Here is a 23,463-nt window from a genome sequence, read left to right as displayed (position 1 = left end):
CCTCCCATCCCTGCTAGCACTGGTGCTGCTTCACACACGCACCGCACCAGCCAGGCTTCCCACCGCACCGGCCAGGCTTCCCACCGCAGCCGCTCATCGTGTGCCCCTGCTCTGGCAGGAGCCTTCAAGCCTCCTTCCCCAGCCAGGGTGAGGCTGCACCGCTGGAACCGTGTCACACACCTGAAGACATCTATTTCAGTCGGAGACTCGCAAGTGCCTCAGGTGATGCTTCATTTGCAGCCAGAAAGGTGCCCAGTGCTGCTGAAACCAGTTGCTGAGACTGGCTGGGAACAACATGGATTCCCACCTTTGGAGAACTGGGAAGCCCATGCTCTGTCCACTCCACAGGCTCTGCCCGGCTCCTTGCCAGCCCCCAGACCTGACCTCTGGCAGGGCCCCGCCTGCCTCTAGGGACCCCCGCACCGTGCTGGGACTGTGGCAGACCCGGAGCTGGGGGGCCCGGGCCTGGCAGGGGAGCGGGACTGACACCCTACTGGGCACCTGCCCTTCCGCAGCTCACTGCAGGGCTGGGGCGGCAAGCGAGCTGCTGGGGGGGTGGCAGGCACAGTGTGGGGCACCCCATGCTGCCTCCGGGGGTGCAAATGCTCCTGTGTGTGCATGCAAGCACCCTCTGCGCTGCTCCCTTCACATGCGCAGCCCCTTGTGTGTGCAACTGCCCAGTGCTGCTCCCCTTGCATGCGCAACCCCCTGTGCTGCTCGCTTCGCGTGTGAAACTCCCTTCACCTGTGCAGCCCCCTGTGCTGCTTCCTTTGCATGTGCAACCCCTTGCACTACTCCCTTCACGTGTGCATCTCCCCACATGTGCATCCCCCCACACTGCTCCCTTTGCATGTGCAAGTACCCGCGTGTGCAATCCCCCACACTGCTGCCTTCGTGTGTGCATCCCCCTGCGTGTGTGCAACCCCCTGCGTGTGCAACACCCCCCACTGCTGCTTTTGTGTGTGCAACCCCCTTTGCACGTGCAACCCCCTGCACTCTGCCTCCGTCCCTGCGTGTGCAACCCCCCGCACTGCTGCTTTCGTGTGTGCATCCCCCCGCGTGTGCCCCCCCACCCGCTCGCAGCCTCAGGCCCCGCGGGGCGGGCGGCGGGCGGGGGCGCAGCGCGGGGAGGGGGAGGGCGGGGGCCGGGCCGGGGCGTGGCGCGGGGCGGGGCGCGGGGCGGGGCCGGCCCCCGCGGCGCTGCCATTGGCGGCGGGGCCGTGCCGGGCCGGGCCGTGCCGGGCCGGGGGAGGTGGCGGCGCGCCCGGTGCAGCCCGCGGCCCCTCCAGCGCCCGGCGCGGCGCCGCGGCCCCGGCATGTCGCGGAAGAAGGCGGCTCGCAGCAAGGGCGGTGGGGCCGCGCCCTCCGCCGCGCTGCCCCCCGCCGCACAGGGCTCCGGCCGTGCCGGTACCGGTGCCGGTGCCCCGCGGGGCTCCGCGCCTGCCGCCCCCGAGCTGCCCCGCAGTGGCGGCGCGGCGGCCGGGCGGCCCTCGCTCAGCAGCAGCGGCGAGTTCTACGACCTCGCCTTCAAGGTGCGGGGATGGGGGGGCGGAGGCGGTAGCCCAGTGCCGGTGTGGGGCCCGTCGGGTTGCGAGGTCGGGTGCAGCCCTCCTGCAGCCACTGGAGAAGTTGCCGGCGGCAAGGAGCGGGCGGGCATCCCTCCCTGCCAGCCCCGGCATCCCGACCCTCTGCTGCTGCTGCTGCGGGGCCGGGCTCGGCGGGGCTCGGCGGGGCTGCCGGGAGCGGCAGGGCCGGGCTGGGCGGGGGGCTACCCCTGCAGAGCCCCCGGCAGCGGGGTTGCTTCTGCGGGACTTCTGCAAGTGATGACAAAAGGCTTCTGCTCGGACGAGTTGCTGTAACCTCCTGGGTCCTCTTTAACGAGGTAAAAAATCGCTGTTGCAAAGCGGGGGGACAGTATTCCTCGAGTCGCATTGAATCTGCTCCAACGGCCGCCGAAGGATCTCCAGCCTGCGCTTTCTCTGGAGGGCTCAGATGGCTCCTTCTCCCCCGCTTCAGGTTCTGGCGAGCGAGTCACAGACCAGCTGTCCTCACACCCCCACCTCCATCGTGCTCCCCAGAGCGAGCCCCGCTCGGAGCTCCCAGAGCGGTTTTGGCGGAGGCCGCGGTGCGGGGTGACCCCCCTGCCTTTCTAGCACGACCTCGTAACCGGGCGTGGGGGATTCAGCCTGGAGGCGATGGTGTTTGCCATGGCCACTCCAGCCTTGGCACGCTGTGCCGGGAGCTCGGTGCCTGTGGCGAGCGGCATGGCTGTCGTTAAGGTTCGGGACGTGGAGCAGGAGGTGACGGGTGTTCAAGAAGTGTATTTGGTGGCTTTGGTAGGCGGTCGGTCCTGATACAGCTGCAGTGACGGTTCAATAGCTTCCCTAAAATGGAGCCATCCCCATGTGCACACTGGTCCTTGACTCCTCGTGCTCGCCTCTCCCTGCCCAGGCTGGGGCTTTCCCTGGGGATTGTCGCCATGGCGCGGGGATGAGCCAAACAAGGTCTTGGATGAGCCCAAACACACCAGGTAGCAAAAACCTCTGCTAACGGTCCAGCTGGTTTTGAACCAGTGACAGAGAGATATTGCTTCATATTTAGTAAAAACCTGGTTTATTAACCTGGTTTGTTAAACTTTCTCTCTCCTTACCCCTCTCGGGAGGCTCCTGAGCTCTGCCAAAGGCAGTGGCCCAACACAAGTCCCGGGTAGGGGGCTGGATGCTGACCTCTGAGTCCTTGGCCTGAGCCTGGCCCTGGGGGCTGCTGCGTGCCCCAGCAGAGGTGTCAGCAGTGCTGGGCGGGGAGAAGCTGCTTTTCAGGGTTGCCCTGCTCTAGAACAGAGGTCTGGAAAGTTTAAAAAAATAAATACTACTATTTTGTATTAAAAGTTAAATACATTTATTTTCCCCCCTTCCCTTGGCTTTGCACAGATACATTCGTGGGCTTGCTGGCTCCCCTAACCCTGCTGTGCTAGAGCTTGGCGTGCGGCTGCGCGTGGTGCTCCTGCGGGAGACCCGGTGGGTGATGGAACACCATGGCTGGATCACGGCCACCCACCCCTTTCCCCGGCAGTGCCCCCCTACCCCAAAACAAGTTACAGCTGTGGCCAGGGCTGCTGTTGCCTCTCGGGAGTCTGAGCTGCTGCATGGTGGTGGCGTCTGCTGCTTGTGATGGTTCCTGCCTGGGTTGGGTGACCCAGGGCAGCGCCTGCCTTAAAACCATTTACATTCAGTTGTGGGCTAGTGGCTTGTGGAAGGCTGATGACAGCGCTTTTGGGAGAGAGGGGTCCCTGCCATGGCAGTGTGAGGCCAAATCAGCGTGGGTGCAGAAGCTGGGCTGCGTGGTCCGGGATTCCTTCATGGCGGGAAGCTGTTATCCTGCCGAGGGGAGCAGGGTCAGCAGCCCGGGGGGGCGGGAGGGCTTGTGGTTTGAGCGGAGGCTTTGGGGAGCTGCATTTGGGAGCAGCTTCAGCTCTGCCTTGGTTTCTTTGTGGCGGGGTGGGTGCCTGCACTGTCTGCACCCAGGGCTGCTGCTGGGTGGGGAAACTGAGGCAGGCAGCACTGGGAGCTGCTCTCTCAGCATCTGCTGAGGACTGGGAGGGTGGCCGTGAGGCTGTGCGGGTCCTGCTACAGGAGCTTGCTTGCAGAGGGCAGAGTGCATCCCTAGAGTTGGCACTCATGGCTGGGACCCCCCTGCAAAGTCTCCCCGTGGGCAGTGGCACCCTCCAGAAAGCCCTACACGTGGTGGGGTGCAGGGTGTTTGGTGGGTGCACTGGGGACCGCGTGGGCCCTGCAGCTGTCACCGCTTTGGTCCCCTGGGCAGCACCTCTTAGGTTTTGGGGCTGTGTGTGCCCCCACAGGGGATCTGTTAAATTGCTGGTCAGGGGGAAGGTGTCTCCAGTTCAGCCTGTGCTCAGGGACACACATGGTGCGGGGTGGGGATAATCCCGCCGTGGGTTCCCCCGTTCTCTCCCCCACCCTCCCCTGCATCCAAGGATGCTCTTGGATGTGTTTTTTCTTCCTCAGGAGTACGGGGTCTGCTGCCTGCTCCCAGGATGGGGCTTTTGGGATGGAGACGGGTAATGGCTGCAGTGGGGCTCCCTTCCCGAATGCCGGTGCCTAACGCCACCTGCCCTCCCTCCCTTGCAGGTGATGCTGGTGGGCGACTCGGGGGTTGGCAAAACCTGCTTGCTGGTGCGGTTCAAAGACGGCGCTTTCCTCGCTGGCAGCTTCATTTCCACAGTTGGAATCGATTTCAGGGTAAGTGCCTGGGGGGCTCCTTGGCCCCTGCCCATGTGGTCTGGCAGGTGAGTGATGGCTTTCGCAGAAGAGTAACAAAACATTGCTCCGAGGACTTAAACCTTGTCATCCCAACCTGTGTCAGCTCCAGCTGGGGCATCTCAGGGCTGAGCAATCATCTGATGGCGGCAGCAGCAGAGCAGCCTCTTTGTTACCGCTTTGCACAAGGATGGGGGAGCATGTCCTCTGCTCTGGGCCCTGGGGATGATTCATGTAAGAAAAACTGCTGAGGCCTGAGCATTTGCCCAGTGAAAATATTTCCCTAAGTCTGTTTCAGTGTTCTATAAAAGTTGGTGGTTTTTTCATATAAAAAAAAAAAACAAAAAAAAAACCCCAAAAGACCCCAAACCAAACACAAAAACCCCAAAAGTAAACCCAAATCCCCTGGAAACACCTCCTCAGCCCAGCTTTGGTATGCCGATGTGGGGTGCAGTGCCGGGGTGGCCCTGCTGTCTCTGGCACGGAGGGGATGTGTAGTGCCGAGAGGTCCCTGAGCTCTCGGGGCAGAGCTGTTCTGTTGGCAGCACCTGGAGCATCCTGCTGCTGGTGCTGGGAGCCCCGAGGACAGTGAGGACAGCGGGGACCTGCTCGACAGAAGGGATAACATGGGGAGTGGGGGGCAGAAGGGGAGATACCTCATGTCCTGCAATGCCCTGGTGTGTACAGAGCATCCTTTGCCAGGTGGGAGCATCTTGGTGCCAGCTGGGGTCCTCAAAGCCGTGTCTCGGCTGCGGTTCCCTGGTGGTGCGTTGCTGGGGAGTTGGGGCCGGGGGATGCCGTGGTCTTGGCAGCCCCTGGTGAAGGGGGCTGCAGTGCTGCCACGGGCACCCTGGGGTGGGACAGCAGAGCAACGGGGACGGTGACTTGACAGAGATGGCATCAAAGAAACCTTACAGCATCTGTGAAGAGCAAGCGAGGGAGTTTTTGCTGCCAGAGTGTGCCTGGCTGGGGTGGCTGGCCTGAGGATCAGGTGCTCCCTGTCCCTCAGCAGCTCCCCAGCCATCTGCTCTCCCCCAGACGGTGAGCTTGCCGCCCCCGAGATGTCTGCCTGCTGGCACGGGCTCCCGGGGGAGGCTCGGCCCACGGGCCCAGGGACGTGCCCACTGGCTGTGCTCTCTGCCATGCTGTCAGGGCACCAGCTGCGGCGTCTCGCCGTGCGATGGCTTTTGGCTCCATTTTGGTGCTACGGTGGTGGTGCTGGTACGGGGAAGAGCTGGTGGTGATGCCACACACCAGCGTTGCATCTTCCTGCAGCCTTTTCTCAGCAGGATCCCAGATCTCCTCCTTTCTCGGGGGGGGGGGTCTGGGAGTTGGGTGTCTCTTGTAACCTGCTGTTTCGCCGGGGTGTGAATAATAACTTGCTGGTACAGTGACAAGTGGAAGAGATGAGGGACGGCTCAGAAAGCCTTTAGAAAAAGGCTTCTTTCTTAAAGCTTTCTTCTTCTCTGCAAATAAGCTTTTGGTGCAGAGTGATGCTGCGGGCTGCAGCAGCGGCTTGGTGAAGTTGGTAAATTGGAGTCCGTGATTTTATACAAAGGTAATTACATGGTATTTCAGGTGTTCTTAAAATGAAAAGCGTTTTATTCCTGGTTGAAGTGATTGATACCAAGGGCAGTTATAAAATCCTGTGACTTATTGATTAGAGCACTGAAACGACTGCTACTGAGAAGCAATCAAATTAGGGTTAATTTACTTCTGTAATAGAGCTCCTAGAGCTACGTCGGTTTGAAATGGGCAGATTATACAGCGGGGAAGATCACGCGTATGCCCAAAACCTCATTATTGTCATATTTGTAAAGCACTCATAATTTTGGGAGGGACATGGAAATAGTTTTTTGATTGTACATCTCCATTTCCGTTAAGGTAATCCTGTTTGCAGGCGCTGTGCAATTGTGCCCCTCTCACCGTTTGCATCACGACGCAGGTGGAACTCTGGGGTGGTAACGCTGGAGGCTTCTGCTGCGAGAGCACGTTTTGGTTTTGATTTCTGTCTATCTAATAAAAAAACTGTGACATCGCAGCTCCTTTTCTCTAATCCCAGAATTTGGCAGCAGGTTTTCCGGTTGTGGCGAGCGAGGCTGTTTGTGGCCATGGGCAGTTGTGGTTGGGGAAGGCGGTCGCGGGTTTTTTGCTGTATTCACCTTGGACCGGTGCTAGAGGTGCTGAGCAAGCAGGGGGTGTTATTTCGGTGCATCAGGCTTTTTGGGGGGAGTTTGTGGTGGTCGCTGAGCCTTGCTGGTGGCAGGGGCTGCAGGGACCTCCCCAAGGCCAGAGTGTGCGGCAGCTGCACTCCGGTGCGCGTGTGACCTTGCTCGGTCGGGGGAGCTGGGAGCTGCTGGCACCCTGGGGAAGGGCTGGGGAAGCCGTGGGGATGGAGCTTCTCAGCTCCCGCTGTTGTTTTTGGGACTGTCTCTGCTCCTTTTGATGCTGGCTGGTCTCTGCAAAGCGCTTTGGGATGGGACAGAGCCACTTTGGGGGGCAGCCCCTGTTGCCCACCCAGCCGCTCTCCACCTCCTCTCCCAGTCCATCTACTGGTCCCTGTGGGCTTGAGGATCAACCACTTGTTTTTGAGGCTGTCAAACGATGAGATACATGCAAACCTAATGGATTATGTAGGCCTGAGCAAATGTAAATGAATAGAAATCCATTTAAAATTAATCTGACATTACAATTCCTAGGGGCCCCCTCGGTTATTTCCCTCCTACTGTTTTATGTTAGGGAGAACCTCTCCCTCTCGCACTGTGTGTTTATCATCGTCTCTTAAACAAAGGAGGATGTTGATCTAAATTTATTTGGAAAATAAACTCCTGATACTAGGGAAATAAAGATAATTGTAGTATTAAAAAATGCATCAAAATGGTACCTACTGGCTTCTGGCTTTGGAGGTGCTGAGTCCTTTGGCTTTCCTTCCTTTGAGAACTGGGTTTATTGGAGGAGCATCTTCAGCTCCTCGGGAACATATCAGCCCTCCCAGTTCAGCCGGGGCAGTGCCAGGGTGTCCAGGGCACCAAGGGTTTGGCTGAGGCTGCGCTGCTGGTGCAAGCCCCCCCCTCACCATGGGTGCCGCTAGGGCAAGGCAGAGCCCTGGGGCGAGGGGTCCTGCTCTTGGTGGGGGCTTCGTCTGAGCAGGGGGCTCGCTTAGAGTGACAGAAACTTCTTTCTTTCTAGAGGGGAAACCCCCCCGGCAGGGCAAACCCCTCTCTGCCTCCCGCGTCTCCATCGCAGGCACCACCTTCGAGGTTCCCAGCCATTGCTGGATAACGAGGGGGTTAATTATTCCCCACTGTGAGCCGTGGTGCGACTGTGCGGAGCCGCCGTGGTGTGAGGTCTTCCCCTTCCCGGGGCTGGGGGGTCTCAGCAGGTGGGCAGCGGTGGGGTCAGTCTCCCCCCAGCCCCACTGGGGAGGGCAGGAGGGGTCCTGCCTGCGCGGCTGCCCGGGCACGTCGTGCGTGCCTTCCTAACTTCATACGCTGGGATTTCAGGGAGAAGGGTCTCCTGGAAAAGAGCAGGTTTATCGCTCAGGGGTGTGAATCCCATTTTTCTCGGTGCTACTGAAGGAGCCGCCTGTTGCTGTAATTTTGGGAACGCCGCCGAAACCTTGACAGAAGTTAACGCTGCACAGCCAACGGTACTTCTGTCTTCTAACAGCCAACTAAGGGGAGCAATGTCTTGACAAAGCGAGAAACCAAAGAGCAATGTGTGCCCCCTCCCCACTGGCAGCTGGGCTCTGTGGGGCTGCCCCCCTGCTCACAGCCCCCCCCTGTCCCGAGCTTCGCAGGGTCGGGCGAGTTAAGAGTGTTTTACTAATTTGACCTGAAAGGAGAAGAACATAAAAGAAAAAAAAATTAAAGATGATCCTTTACCCCCTGGGAAGAGGGGCTGGTGAATTCCTTTGCATTAGCAGAGGAGATGGTTTCTGTGTTAATTGGTGGGATGAAACCATTATGAAGCGCTTTGCTGGTGGGGTTCGGAGCAGGGCGGCGTGTCTGTGCTTTCTCCAAGGTATGGACCAGTATCACTCCTCTCTTGCTGCCCCAGGGAGAGGGAGCAAACCAACATCCTCCTGGCACAAAGCATGCTCAGGTGCTGTGGGAGGAGAGAGCTTTGGCACATTTCGGGCTTCCCGAGCGGTCAGCTGGGTGCAGGGATCTTTCCTCTGAAGGCTGGGCTTTGGTGCCCACCAGTTTGCACCAGTGTGCCCAGGAGAGGTTTCTGCTGGTTGTAACCCTGCGGGGACGCACAGCTTCCCCCACCGCAGCCGCAGCCCACTCGGGCACAGTGAGCCAGCCGCGCTCCCTGCTCCAGCCTTGGCCGTGCCGCAGTTAATCTGCCCACTGGGACGGCTGCTGCACGCTGTAAATAAAAACTGTCACTGGTGACCCTGAGCTTTAAGGACTCTTGATTACATTCAGCCCTGTGCTGCTCTGAGGGCGGAATCAGCAGTACATAATATGTTTTTTTGCATAAGAGGCTTGTTGCATCTCTGTTTATTTTCTGTAGCGCGCGTGTGTGTGTGCGCGCACACCTTCCGTCGGCAAAACAGCAGCTGCTGGCTGCCTGCTGGCTCCCTCAGTGAGCCTAACTTCGCAGGAGGGATGGAAAGCTTTGTTCCAGCCACGCAGGGTGTGCAAACTAACCCTGGCCACGGTCTAGATTCGGCAAGTCTGGTCCTGGGTCTCCGCGCACTCAGGGGAGGGAGGTGCGGATGCTCTGAGCATCTGTGGGTCCCCAGCAGGTGCCTGCATCCCTGCCCTTGGGGTGCTGCCGCAGCCCAGCCTGCGGTGGTGCCTCCCTTTGAAGGGCTGGTGCAACCTGGAGCTGTCTGAAAGCCAGGGGCTGGCTTTTATCTCGGTGGTTGGCACGGAGCATTAGCAGGGCTAATTTTCCGATGGATCAATCTGGAAAAAGTGGGAGGGGATCTGCTTAGGCCAGAAGAAAGAAACGGAAATAAATTAATTCTAGCATGTCTTTCTATACAAAATTAGCCCTGAATGTTCGAGGGAAGGGCCTCTGGGCATCAAGCAGTGTTCAGCCTCTCCTGTTGGCACACTGTCGTGCGGCGTGGCAGCAGGGACTGCAGGCAGGTGGGTTTGGGTTGGTCCCCAGCGCTGTGAGCCCGAGCACCACAGGGGACCCCTGCAGGGGAGGTGGCCTTCCCCTGGGAGACCTGGGTCACTTGGGCCAGATGCCCCTTGGCCGGGCTGCCGGGGCAGGAGCTGTGTGCGGGCACTGGCGTGGCAGGGCGGGCAGGGGGTGCCTCTGCGCCCACCTTGGCTACGGGTTTCCAGCAGCTTTTTGTCTGAAATCGGCTTGTTCTGCATCTCCGGTTACTGTATGAATTTTAATAGAAGCTGGTAGTTGATTTCATACTTCTGCATTTCTCACTGTAAGGAAAGCTGGGCTCCGTGTGGCTGGAGGAGCTTTCCTGCAATGCTTTCCACCCCTTCCGCCTGGCATTGGAGGGGCAGGTGAGATGCCAGCACCGGTGCTGTAAGGACCAGGTGCTCTGAGCCCGGCAGCAGGTGAGGCAGATCCGGGAGAGCTCTCACAGGGAGGGCAGGCGCTTGTTAGCTGGAACGCACCTTGATTTTATCGATTAATGTCGTGTCGGACTCTTAGGATGACAGCTTCTCCACAGCTGCTGCTGGTTCCTCTTCCCCGCTCCCAGGACAGGCTCTCGAGGGAGTAAATAACCATTTTTCCTGGGAAACCGAGCCCTGCTTTGCTTTCAGCTGCTGCTCTCCCTTGCAGAGGGACACAGCTTTGCAGTCAGTGAAGCCTGTCATTTGCATGCAGGGGCTCAGTTGCCAAGAGATGCTGTGAGCAGCACTGTGGCGGGCTGCACCCGCTTTCTCACATCTGCTAGTATTTTATTCATGTTTCTTTGGCTCTTGCATTTGAAAAATAATAAACCTCTTCAGTGTGCCCCAGTTCTGCAGCACACCGGTAAGCTGCAAACACCCGTGTGCTGGTGGGAATCCCAGTGGACAGCAGCCTCGATTCCTGCTTTGGAGAAGCCAAAAAGAAATAAGATGAATGTCTTCAAAACAGGGAAGTGCTTGAGCTGCTCTTTAAATGAGCAGCTGGAGCGGCATCAAGACCCAGAGCCTGGTTAAGAAAAGTCTCAACCAGTTTGCAGGATGGTGTGAAGGTGCCTTCCCCGCTCCCGGTGCGCCGGGGGCTCTCCCGCCCCCTCGGTGTCTGGGAAACACCACCCAGAATAGCTCGGGTGTTTAATCCGGGTGTGAAATTTTGCATCCATTTCAGCTGAGAGCGACAGCACTGGGGATGTGGGGTTTCGTGGAAGATGCTTCTGGAAGGGCACTGGTGGCCTCCTGGTGCATGCTGACAGCTGGTGTCCCCACGGGTCTCTCCTGGTCCAGGATGGCTGGAATAAAAGGTGTTAGCTTTTATTTTAATAAAAGGAATTAGCTTAAACAGAGGGCAGGAGGTCTGGCTGCTTAGGAGCTGCCAAGCCAGGGCACAGGGATGGAAAAAACACACTTGGGAGCTGCTGGTGGAAGGAATTACATTGTAAAGCTGTTCTATAACCTTCTTCTGTATCCTCCTTGTTAGAGCTGTGCAGGAGCTCAAAACCCCATTACAGGATGAGGACCAACGTGGTGCCAACTCAGCTGGAAAATGCAGCTCCTGCGCACCCGCAGCCTGTATGGAAAGCGTGAGCTGAGTCGCTTCCCGGGCCCTGTAGCATCTCACCAGAATGACTTAAGTTCTTATCCTTTCATTTTTTTTCAAGGCCAGTTGTGCTGCAGCACAGAGGCAGGTTGCAAAGCGGTGCCTGGGCACGTGTGTTGCCACTGCAGTGTCCCCTCCCTGAGCCACCAGCTCCTGTGGTGGCCAGGCCATCTGCAGGGGCAGTCCTGGCTGCGTGGGGCTGGTGACATGCGTGTCCTCTGTCCTTGGTGTGGGGATGCCACCGTGCTGTGGGGACAGCTGCCTGCCCTCCCATGCCTTTATCTTTTTTCTCCCTTTCCTGCAGCGGCGTGGGAAGGGAAGTGTTGCTTCGTCATTGTAAGTTTTTGGTGGCGGCTCGGTGGCCGCACTTCAAACTGCCTGGTGAAGAGTTGGGTATGGGCGCGGGGTGATGGACTCGCTCATGCAAGCATCCTTGCTGCAGCACCCATCTCCCTGGGGGAGGGTGGCTGCAGTGGAGCTGCTGCTGGGGGCCCCTCTGTGGCAGCTGGTGATGTTTCCCCACGTCTTTGGGGGTGTGGGTCAACGCCCCGCTCCCCACTTTGCTGCAGTGCAGCAGGCTCCCTGCGCAGGAGCGGGGTGAGGAGGAGGTTGGTGCTGGAGGAAGGCTGTGGGCGCACGGATGCGGTGTGCCTGCACCTCTCTGGATGGTCCCAGGCGAGGAATTGGCTCTGGGGTGGCCAGTTCAGGTGCTGGAGCATCAGCTGCCCCAGTGCAGAGCCAGGCATTACACTGGGTCCACCCGTGGTGCTGGGGCCTGGGAGGGAGCATTTTATAGCCAATAAAACATTTAAACGGCTCTAGAGTAAGTCTAAATGGATTGAATATTTAATGGAATAGATTTGGCTTAATTTCACTTTCATCTTTTATTTGCGATAAAATACTGAATTCAGCTGTGCAGAATTGGGTTTTTCTTTGAAAACGGAGGGAAGGTGGCTGGGCTCGTGGGGGGGTGGGCTTTGGGGTGCCTCTGCCCCCCACTGCCACCTCCATGATGGGCATTTAGGGGCATCCCTGCCCCACGGCTCTCACGTGGCTCAGCCCCCGTGATCCCCTCTGAGCTCTTGCTGCCTCTCTGCTGAGCTGCTGACTCATTTCATTACCACTGATTAATTATTTGCCCCCAGCCGGCTTTGGGTGGATGCTGGTGATCTCCGTGTGCACGCGGGGAAGAGTGATGTGCCAGCCCCGGGTTTGGCAGTGCTGGGAAGGGCTGCAGCGGGATGTCCCGAAATGCTGGTGGCAGGGTGAGCTGTGCCTGCCGAGCTCAGCAGGTGCTGACTGTGCATCATCCTTCCCTGAAACCCCTTCACCCTCTTCCCAAGGAACCGCTTTCCTCCTCATGTCTGCAAAGGCTGCAGAGACATGAGCTGTGGAGGTAGGGGCCAGGTCGGTCCCACCCATGGGGCTTTTGTCAGGCTCTGCAGTGGTAACGCTGAGCATCAGCATGGCAAATCAAGGGCAGCAATCGGCTGCTCCGAAGCCTGGAACAGCGAGTGCCAGGTGGGAAAAAAAAGGAAAAACCAATCCCATCCAAGAGGATTGGAGCTGTGTTCGTGGTGGAAGGAGCCGCCACATGGTGTGTGTCTGGGCAGTTGTCCTCTTGTCCTTGGCTGGCAGTGGGGGGACGGTGTTCCTATGGCAATGGGGAAATTTAGGGATCAAGGGCTCATATACCTGCAGAGCCCTTGGAAGCAAAACATTTTGTTGGTGGGGCCCCACGCACAGCCCAGTGAGAAGGGGAGCAAAGCCGCGGTGCCGCTGTACGTGCTGCTGGCTGCATCCCGGAGAGGTGGGGCTGCCCCTGCTCCCCGGGCAAGGGGTCTCGGTGCCGCTTTGGTAGTCTAACAGAGGCATACAGCATTTTCTATCAGAGTCATTGCCCTGAAGAACTGGAGAACCTCTCAAAAGCAACAGCAAATATTAAATCTTTATGCTTGTATTGGAAAAAGTATTTTTCCCTCATCATAACTGATATGTGTTGGGAGATTGTGGCCCTTCTGCTTTAAAGGGTGATGCCCGTTACCCTCTGTCCATGGCTCTCGGGGCAGGGAGAAGCCTGACAAAGGTCTGGGGGCCTCGGTGCTGCTTCAGGGTTTCAGCCTGGGGAGGGGGTTTGTGGTCTGGGGTCAGTGCTGCCTGCAGGTGGGTCAGCAGGCAGGAAAGCTTGTCTTCTAGGGGCTGTAAGGCCAGCAGCACGTTTCTGAGGATGCAGCCGGTCCTGTTGTGAACATCTGGACAGGCTTTGTTTCATTTTGCGTGGGGTTTTTGTATTTAATTTGTTGAAAGGAGGGGAGCTGTGCCCAGCTGCATCAGTGCAGCCAGACCTGCCCGGGTCAGACGCTGCGGAGCGGCCTGCCTGTGGCCAGCCAGCCCTCGGCAGCCCTGGTCCAGCCTGCCCGTGTCTCGGGATGTTCCCCTTCTCCCTGCCAAGCCATGATGTTCTGGGTCCAAGTGACACGCTGGGGAAATGGAGGCTTTGGCTTCTCCAGCTTTGCTTGTGCGAACGTACGTCGCCACGGCAACCGTGCGGCTGCCCCCCCCCCCGCCCCCCCCCCCCCCCGCCATCCGACGCGCATCATTTTATGGCATTAACACGGTTATTAGTGAGCCGTTGCCGTGTGTGATGTGTGCCTGGGGTGCGATGTGTGCCAGGAGCGAGGGGTTCTGCCCCAGCGCCGATGCTCCTGCTCCTCCTCAATAATGGGGCTGGACCGACCTTGGCTCCTGGTAGTGCCAGGGAGAGCAGCTGGTGTCGGCACGCCTGTGCCCTTTGCTCTCAACCTTGAAACAACTCCCTGTTAATGATTTTATTATTTTTTTTCTTCCCCCCAAAGCCAAGTGTAGGAGGCTGCTGGAGGCATCCAGGGAGTCCCAGCCCCCACGGTGAGCTCAGACCCCGACTGGCAATGACCGTTCCCTCTGTTGGACAGTGATGCTGAATTTGATCCAAATTGCCGGGTTTTGCTTCCCTTATGCCGCTCGACGGCAGCAGGTCCCCGCCAGCGCCTCTGTGCCTCACTGCTTCCTCTGAGCCTGTGACTAAGAAAAACACAACTTTCGTGGCTGGATGAATAATTCAGCCCAGTCTCGGTGCTGCGGCGTTTGTAGCAAAGACCCTCTCTGGGGAGCCCCTTGTTGGAGGGGGCTGGTCCTGGGATGAGCATCCATCCTGCAACAGGTGTTCAGTGCCCCAGGTGGTGCAGGGTCAGTCCAGTCCCTTTCCTGGGTGCGCAGGGAGCCCTTCCCACTACTTGTGCAGCCAGATGGCTGGGCTTTCATTTGTTTGGGTTTTTTTGCCCCCCCCAGTCTTAAGCACACTCGGCTCTTGGGGGCTGCAGGGTGGTAGCTGTTTCTCCGGGGTTGATGGCATCATTTCGCCAGCATGGCTGGGTACCTGCCCTCCCACCCCACTGGCTGCAGAGCCCCCGCCGGCTCACTGCCTTCAGCATTGCCCCGTTTGCCACGTGCCTCAGCGGAAACACCGAGGGATTGTTGCTACTCTCAGTGTCAATTTTTAGAGCGCGACGCGGGTTTTGGCAGCGGCGCCGGCCAGCCCACGCAGCCCTAAGCTGTGCCAGCCTCGGGGAAGGACTGGCAGCGGCTGGGTTGGCAGTGTTGCGGCTTTCTGGGAGCGAGCCCACCGTGCCGTGTGCCCGTGCACCCCGGTGGCACCAGCATGGCAGCGCTGGCCCCTCCAGGCTGGGCAGAGCAGCAGGGCAGGGCTGGGAGGGGGGACCCCAGTGCTGTGATGGCTGTGCCATGCCGCCCTTGGCAGCCATCACCAGTTGCATTTGTTTTCTGCTGTAACCGTGCATTCTTGGGTGTTTCCATAAGGTCTGAGGGGCTGTGGGGTGCTGGGTGCTCACGGGGTGTGGAGGGAGCGGGGTTGGGGCTGTGCAGCATCTCAAGCCGTCACGCTGTGGGTGTGGGCTTCCTTGGGCTCCCGTGAGTCAGTGCTTTCGGAAAGAAAAGCATTCCCGGGAGATCACGCATCCCAGGTTTCAGATGAGTGGGCTTTTCTTTTTCCTCTAAGTGCCGAGGCAGACGTGACCTGAAGCCAGCCCTGAGCCCTGCAGGCACGCTGTCCTCCCACTCAGGAGGCTCCTTCCCCAACTCCTTCCCTAGACCTGCCAGTTTGCCGACACGGCTTGGGAAAATGTGGCTGATGTGATGGGACCAGGGCAGGGCTGGGAATTGCTTCCCAGTGAATCCTGCTGCACTGTGTTTGGGAGAAGGGGTGCTGCCGTGCATCCTCGTGGTGCATACCGGTGGTGCCTTGCCACAGGGCATCCCTGCAGTGTATTGCCATGGAACATCTCTGTGGGGCATCCCTGCAGCCCATCCCTGCAGTGTATTGCCATGGAGCATCTCTGTGGGGCATCCCTGCAGCACATTGCCACGGTGCAGGCACAGCAGCAAACAGCAGTGGCAGAACTGGGGGAGCCAGAGCCCTAAGAGGGGTGACCCCACTTTTCTCTGCCCCAGACCAGAGGTTTGTGTTGTGAGGAGGGGGAATAAAAGGAGACCGTCCTCTCTCCCTGTCCCTGCTGTCACTGCGGTAGGTATGTGGTGCTCGGCTAAAAAGCAGCATGTGCTGGGATGCTCATTGCTGCTGCCTCTTCTCAGGCTTTGCTGACCCAAGAGAGCTGCAGGGCTGGAAACACCCAAAATGTGCCAGCACAACGGCGCTGGAGCATGATCTGCTGCAGGGGACAAGCACTCCCAGGCCTGAGCGTTGTGCTTGGCACTCTGCTGCAGCACCTTTCCTGGGAAGGGACCAGCTCCTGCAGCATCACCCCGCTCCGGGATGCAGAATATGCACAAAAATCGAAGAGCGGTGCCAGCCGTGGTCCTGTGCCATGGTGCACAGCACTGAGAGCATTCACTTTAGTGACGAGGAGCTGAACTTGGAGAGCTGGGTCTTGCCCCAACAGGGGTGCATGCCGTACCCCTTTGCGTCAGGGTGGATCTCAGCTCAGCGAGGCAGCTCCCTGCAGGGCCGCGGTTCGGCAAGTGGGATTGCAGTTCAGCCCGAACTTTCTTAAATACATTAATGTGCTGCACTGATAAATGTGCATGAATTAATGTGAGAAGTACTTGACAATGCCTAAAATAACTTAATTCCCGAGCAAGCGTTAATGCATGGCAGATGTGTTGTTCCCTCCTGAATAATACACACGTGAGGTCAAACCGCTTGCAAAGGCTCGGTGGGCTGGCAGTGCCGGGGGTCTTGCTGAGGGAGGGGAGCGGGGAGCGGTGCAGCGCCGGGGCCCGGCTGACTCTCCAGGGAATCAGCCCCGCGGCTCGGCACAGACGTGGGAATCCTCTCTGGAGGACCGGCCGCTCGGGCTTGAGTTGCTGGCTGCAGTCGAGCGTTTCGAGGGATCTCCCTGGTGCAACAAAAAAACAGAGACACCTGTGTGTGGGTTTTGGTTCCGTTTTATTTGCCAGCGCCTGTGCCTGCAGCAGCGCGGGGCTGTCCGGGAGCACGCTTGCCCTGCCTTCCCAGCCTGGCGCTGCCGCCCGCATCGCCCGGTGCCCGCGGTGGGAGGATTCCGGCTGTTTCACCTCCCCGGGTGATTGCCCCGCACGGTCCTGGCTTGCAGCCGTGCTCTGCTGCCTGGCACAGCCTTGCCTGGTGCTGGGAGCACAACCACTGGCGTTGGTTTAACCAGACTGGTTTGCCTGACTGGGGTGGTTTTGGCAGCGCAGCGTGGAAGTGCTGGCGCTGTGCCGAGCGTGCCACGCTTCCTCAGCACCTCGCTGTCTCCAGGGCACGTTTCACCCTGGTGTGAGCGTGGCGGCACAGCACGGTCAGCACGTCCAGCATGCAAAGGTGACAGTGACCCTGCGGTGACAGGGGCTGCCCACGCTTCTCTGCAGATTTTCATCTGGTGTTTTCTGGGGAACGTCTGCACTTAGGGTGTCAGTTTGCCAGCGGGAGCTGTGCTAGTTTTAGGGTCGGTTTGGTCACTTGGACTTTGGAAAGAAACCACAGGGCTGAGGGGGGGTCCTGTGCTGTGGGGAGGGGGCCGGGGCTCACCGCGCTTCAGCCCTTGCTGCCACCGCCCTGCCCCGTGCACCGGAGCTGCTGCACCGCGGCAGAAATGGGCTGGGGCGTCCATGAGCACCAAGGCCTGACATGTGCCATTCCCCGGCACTCACTGGACTCGTGCGGACTTTAGAAAATCCCATTACAGTTGTTCAGTTACTCTCTTTTCCTTCCATCCTTTGCAGCTGGACTCGGGTTTGCTGTGCAGCAGGAGCTGTCTGCCTTGGCTGCAGCTGAAGGATGTGTGTGCATGTGTGTGATAAAAAGCTACAGATTCATTTGTCAGGTTTTCGGGGAATTTTTTTTTTATTTTGTATTTTTTTTAGGGATGACAAGTGCTATTCAATAACGCTCTTTGCAATGTTGCCTGCAGAAGATGCTGTGTTACTGCCAGATGCTGCCAGGATGTTTGCTGCTGGATATTGAGACCTGATTTTTTTTTTAATTGGATTGCAAAAATCTTCTCTGAAACTTTGGGCAGGTTTCCATCCCTTTAGGTGCCGTCCCTCTGATATGAAGAAGCCCTGTAACCTGGAGGTACAGGTACAGCTAATTGCACACACCATGCTGCGCCGTGCACGGCAGATCCTGGTGGCTGGAAGCGCCGAGCCTTTCTCAGCAGCATCTTCCTCCCACCACGGTGACCCCACTGCCTCCAGGAGAGCTGTGTTTTATAGCCAGGATCATACCGAGGGCAGGCAGGGCTGCCCAGAGGGCTGCTTTTGTAACTCCAAAACCAAATTATGATATTCTTTAGACAGAGATAAGCCAAATGGTAAATGCTTGGACCAAGCATAACACCAGGAAAAATTAATCTTTCCTAATGGAAGTGAGACAGCTGGTGCAGGGCTCGAATGCAACTCCTGGGACCCTGCGGCTGGACACAACTAGGCTGAGTCGAGATCACGTCCCCTCCTTTCTGGGGTGGTTTTTCTGCAGGGATCATCCTATTTATCATCTTTGGAGGTGGTGGAGGATGGAGCATGTGGGGCCAGGGTGCATAGCCCGTGGCTGGCTGTGGTCACGGGGGCTGTGGCAAGTGTGAAGCACAGGGTGGAAGCCCAGGAGGCCGGTGAGCAGCGAGGCAGCTGGGGTGGGAGCGCTGGGTACAACGGCACTTCTGGCACAAGGACTGGCTTCTTCGACGTAGAATTGTTTAGGTTGGAAATGGCCTTTAAGATCGTAAAACTTGTGCAAGGCTTTATTTCCCCCCCAGATTAAACAATTCCCCATATAACAGTAATTGATGACCTATTTTTCATTCTCACGGCATTGACAGGCGCTGTGTTTGCTGTAAATGAGAAATGATATCGCAATAAATGCTCTGTAGAGATTCCTGTTCCGCTTTGCAGTGCAGTATGTCCTTGATGAAGAAAATGAAGATAAATACGTTGAGCACCACATTACTTATTCTCGGCATTGGCACAGGTCTGCGTGAGCCATCACTGCCCCCTTTGTTTCCAAGGCTGCCTGGTTTAGAAGTAAGCACGAATAATTTTAAAAATATCTCTTCTATTATAAAGTAAAAAAAAAAAAGAGATGGAAGGGGTGAGTAATGCAGCCCAGGGTGGTGGGGGAGCTGCCACAGCCCGGCCCCAGGTGGGGAGGGGGGATGCAGCCATGGGCTCCATCCGATGCCGGGACCCGAGGTCCCGGGAGCTGCAGGGATGGGCTGCAGCCTTCCTCTGCCTGCTCCTTTTTGGTGGTGTCGCTGGTCTCCAGGGCAGCTGTAGCAGATCCTGTCTTGTGGATTTTTAAGGGTGGAAGCCCCAGTTTCCCTAGCTGCCTGTGGGGCTGGGGGCACAGGCTCGCCCCAGCGTGGCGGGGACGTCTGAAAGCCTCGCACAGCCACGTCTCCTGCCTGTCAGGCTTAAAAGCGTCACTAGCCTGAGCCTGGTCTGGCTGTGCCTACTCGAAGGAACTGTGCCCTTGGTCATCCCAGGCACACTCCTTGCTGTTCAGGGGAGCAGCCAGGCTGGGGAGTGAAGCATCACCCACCCCACTCGGCTCCACCAGTGCCGGGAGCTGGCTGGCTGCAGAACACGGCTGCCACGGGCAATGCCAAGAAGCAGAGCCTGACTTTATTTTGAAATCCATGATCCTAACCAGATCCTCTTACCTCTAATCTGTCCCTAAGACAGGGTTCTTTTCTTGCCAGAAAAACCTTTTATTTGCAGACTGATGTGAACAGAAGATGATAAGTCACTAATTCTTCAGTGTGTCTGCTCTAACAAGAGCCTTGACTCTTATCTCCTGCAGGGATGGCAGCCAGGGAGATGTTAATAGTGTTTTAATGTAGCGGACATGGCTGGCTTTTGACAAAGACTACTGCTGCAGACGTCCCTCAGGGTTCGCTGGGTGCCACAGGGTGAGGGGAAGGGGCTGCACTGCCCGTGGAGGCGAGGGGCTCTGCAGGGTGCGCAGAGGGTCTGTGCCCACCTGGAGACCGCAGGTTGGGGTGATTTATACAGGGCAGAGCTTGTGGCTTCTCCCACCTCGCCTGCAGCGTGTGGGGATGGTTGTGCCCTGGCCAGAACCTGGCATGCAGCGGGAGAGGGGTCATGGTGGGGTGACCCCTCGGAGGAGGAGGATGGAGGGGATGGAGGGCCAGCTCCAGCAGCTGAGCAGATCAGAAGTGCTGTCTGCTGCAAGGTGCCATGTTAGTCTGCTTTTTGTGGGGTCTGCTGTTGGCCTGAGCGGTGAGCACCGACACGCTACCATTTCTGAAAGGATCTTGGCACCGGGAATCTGTGGCTGCGCTGGAGCATCTCTGCTGCAGGCAGGAGTGTGCAAGTCCTGGGGGGAAAAAAAACAAGTCAGAAGTTTCTATTTTTAGCTGCAGAGTGCAAATGCACAGAGCTGCTGAGGAAATTAATCACCTGCCCTGGAAGATGAATGGTCAGGTTTTCTCTGTGGCCAGAGGATTTATGGGACGAGGCACAGGGAACCATGGTGGGGTGCACTGCCTCCCCGGGTCTCCCCAGGCGTCCCCAAGGATGCGTGCAGGGCTGCTTGGGCACATTGCTGATGATGGGACAGCTGCTCCGCAGCTGAGGAGGAGGGTGATCACTGAAGAAGTTTCCCAGTACCTGGGCCATCCTCCAGTGGAACTCAGAACGGCTGGAGCAGGGCCACATCCAGCCACACCGTGGCACATCCTTGCATCCATATCGCGTCCCTGCCCCACTCTTCCCATCCCCAGCAGCTTTCCGCAGGCTCCAGCACTGTGTCAGGCTGTTCTCTCCCCTCTCTTGCAGGGAATGTGCTTCTGAAAAGGGTTTTTCCCAGGCTGGGGGTGGTGGGCTGGCTGCACGCTCCAGCGAGGTGCTTTGTGGCCAGGAGGAACACGTGCACTGCACCATGAGCAGCCCTGCCATACCGGGCTTTGAAATCCTGTGTGAAGTCAAGAGAAGAGCTTAGCGCTGCTTTCTTGTTGCTCTGGTCTCTGCTTATGGTTGCTGAAACTTAAATATTTATTCCTGGTCACTGATTGTCTTGCTTGAACAGATCTTGATTTCGGAAGTGCTGGTCCTCAAGCAATATCACCTCCTGCTCTCATCCCTTCGGGTACCCCCCAAGCAGCAATAACAGGAGGTTTTAAAACCAGCTGCTGCCGGGGCAGCGGCACCAACAAAAGCCCCGGGCAGCATTTTCCTGGAGGTCGGGCTCTCTGTGGTGGCCTCGGGCATGGCCGTGCGTGGTGCTCACCCTGGCACCGTGCCGGGCTGCCGGGTGCAGCTGCTGAAGCCCGCAGCTGGGGGTGCAGAGGCCAAACCTGCCGGGTGCCCCCCCGGGGGCCCTGGGCTCGTGCTGAGCTGCTGTCGTCCTCCCTGTGCCATGCCGGGGTTGTACCCAGGCTGTAAATAATGCATGGCTGGAGACTCAGAGAAGCTCCAGCTCCACAGTGGAGCCTGCTCGGATGGTCCATACCTGAGGCAGACCCGTGTCCTAGCATCCCAGCACCGCCCCTCTGGGCAGGCTATGTTGGCCAGTTTGGTTTTGTTTTGGGGTTGCATTTTGGTGGTTTGGGTTTTTTTTTCGTTTTCTCAAATGAAAAGGAAATTTTCTCATTTTCAGTTTCAAAAATCACCCAATTTGGCTCCTTTAATTTTGAGGGACCAAGGTTTTACAGACCTGCTTGTAGCGAGGGAGCAGAAAGGGGGGCTGCTTCTGGAGCCCTGACCTTGGCGAGGGGCCGGGCTGTCCCTGAGCCAGGCTGCTGTGGCTGGAGAAGATGCTGAGCCACCAGGACCAGCTTGCTGGCAGCGGCACACACGTATGTGGGAAAACTTCAGGGTTTTAATGAGCAAATTTAATGCAGTGTCCTGCTGGTTTGGGCAGATTTCCACATCGATCCTTAATCTATTTTTGCAGCCACTTTTGGAGGTGGTGTTTGTCTGTCTGCTGTAGCCCCATCACAACTGCAGCCCAGTTCCTCCCAGCACAGGAGCATTTTGTGCACACAGAGGCAGGGGCTCCTTGGGCTTTGCCGAGTGGGAATTTGGATCCAGGTCCTGCCTTGGCACAGGACTGGGGTCCCCCAGCGTCCCTTCAGCCAGCTCGCCCCTGCTGTGCTGCAGTTCTTTTCTTGGGTTCCTAACATAAAGGGATGCCCAAAGTATTGCCCGCTCCCCACAGCGATGGGGACCTGACAGTGTGCACCCTGGTGAGGTTTGCTGAGTGGTGGCACTGCCAGCCCCGCAGCCCACAGCAGAGCCGTTACTGCCGCTAATTAACCCAGCCAGTGCCCAGCCGCCTTCAGTCAGGTTTGATGTATTTTCGCTAATGCAATTTTTTCCCCTTTTTGCAGGAACTCGCCCCTGGTTGGCCGCAGGGGCTGCCTCCAAAGCACACTAATGACATTTGGCGGGGTTTTTTTCTTTCCATCATAAAAGTGCAGATGGAGGTGGCCAGGGGCCAGACCCCTGCCAGCACCGGGGATGAGCCTGCTGCGTGCGGCACAGGCGCTGGCACAGCTGCGGCCCCTGGCAGCAGCGACAGGGACGGGTACCCTCACCCCTGCCGGTACCCCGCAGCCCCGGGGTTCCTCTCCTCTCCTCCTTTCCAGGCAACAACGCCAACAGTTTGGGGAGAAGCGGGGCTGCGGGCTGGGCGCACCGCGGTCCCTCAGCCAGGCCCCCAGCGCTGCCGATCTCCTCTCGCTCCTATGCGGCTGTGCCTGGGATGTGCCATCTGAGCAGCACCCACCCGCATGGGGGATGCTCTGGGGGGTGGGTGCTGGTGGGTGCTCCTGGGCAGCATCGCTGGAGCCAGCACCCATCAGAGGAGCCGGGGAGCCAGGTGAGGGGCTCCCCTGGTTGGAGCCTGAACGATGTCAGCAAGCAGCTTTCCATTTGTCAGATTAATTATGAAGTGAGCTAATCCATGTATCCAATTTAATTTTTAAGGCTTTTAATTAATGAGTTAATGCGTGGAAAAGCTTGGGGGAGGCCAGGCTGTCATGCGGTTGCTGACCCTGGGTTACAGTTTTCACCAGTGTGGGCTCAGGCGCCTGCAGTTGTGCCGGGAGGCACCGGTTGCTCCCGGTGAGGTTCACCAGCACCAGGGGAGCAGCATTACCCAAAGTGCAGCCACTCAGCAGTGCCTGGAGAGCCGAGCAGGGCAGTAGCCCGGCGGTGGGGGCAGTGGTTTGGGTGGGAGCATCGTCCACAGCAGGGTGCGTGTTTCAGGGAGCAGCAGGTTTTGCTCCACCGCAGGCACCTTTGCTCTCTCCTTTCTGCCTCCGACCCGCTGCTCTTCTGCAGTCGCTGGGGCGGGATCACGCCAGGGCTGCAGCCAGCGGCGCTCTTGGTGTGTTGCTAATGCTGCTCTTAATTGAGGACCATCTGCACTTGGCAATTTAATTTTTCCTGCATCTGTAAGGTTCCAGCTTTATTTATCTGACGTCCTGAGGATTATTTAACTTACGAGCATCATGTTCCTTCGACAAAGGCACTCCAGGCATTCTACTGCATCCCCTGCTAGAAGATATTTTAATAACATTGTTGACTCCCCAGGAAAAAGGGCACATTAAAAACTGAAATTGTGAAGGGCAACAACAGAGCTGAGTTGTGGGGGTGGCTTTCCTGCCCGCTTTTGTAGCGGGTGGCCTGCTGTGAGTATTACCTCTATTATGTTAAACTGTGCAAGATTGAGAATGAACCTTGAGCAGCACAACCGCTCTCCTTGCTGTTGGTCCTGGCAGTGTATTTCATGTTTCACTGCACTGACACACATAAGTCTTTTGTCTTTGGATGCTTATTGGTAGTTAAACCCCCCAGCTGTGCCTTTGAAGGGCTGTGAGCATGGAATTGAACTGCAGCTCCTTGAAAAAAACCAGTAATAATTGGAAGCTAGAAAGTTTATTAGCCGTGGTGTGGGGGAAGACTTGGGCAT

At 57.8% G+C, this 23,463-nt stretch overlaps 1 protein-coding gene across 2 annotated transcripts in view; it reads left to right on the top strand.

Annotated features, from left to right (window-relative positions):
* The first annotated feature begins 3 nt into the window (after positions 1–3).
* Positions 4–23,463, top strand: part of RAB26 (RAB26, member RAS oncogene family) — a 34,744-nt gene continuing 11,284 nt past the window's right edge. The window contains exons 1-2 of one of the 2 annotated variants that reach the window (XM_080384791.1): positions 4–1,532; positions 4,149–4,259. In XM_080384791.1, the coding sequence (XP_080240917.1) occupies positions 582–1,532; positions 4,149–4,259 (1,062 nt within the window). In that variant the 5' untranslated portion in view covers positions 4–581. Of the gene's footprint in view, positions 4,260–23,463 lie in introns of both variants that reach the window. The other variant, XM_080384792.1, reaches the window with a different exon arrangement.

The sequence above is a fragment of the Falco punctatus genome, assembly GCF_963210335.1.
Source record: "Falco punctatus genome assembly, chromosome: 4".
Classification (NCBI taxonomy): Eukaryota; Metazoa; Chordata; class Aves; order Falconiformes; family Falconidae; genus Falco; species Falco punctatus.
This window is presented reverse-complemented; position numbering and strand designations above follow the sequence as displayed.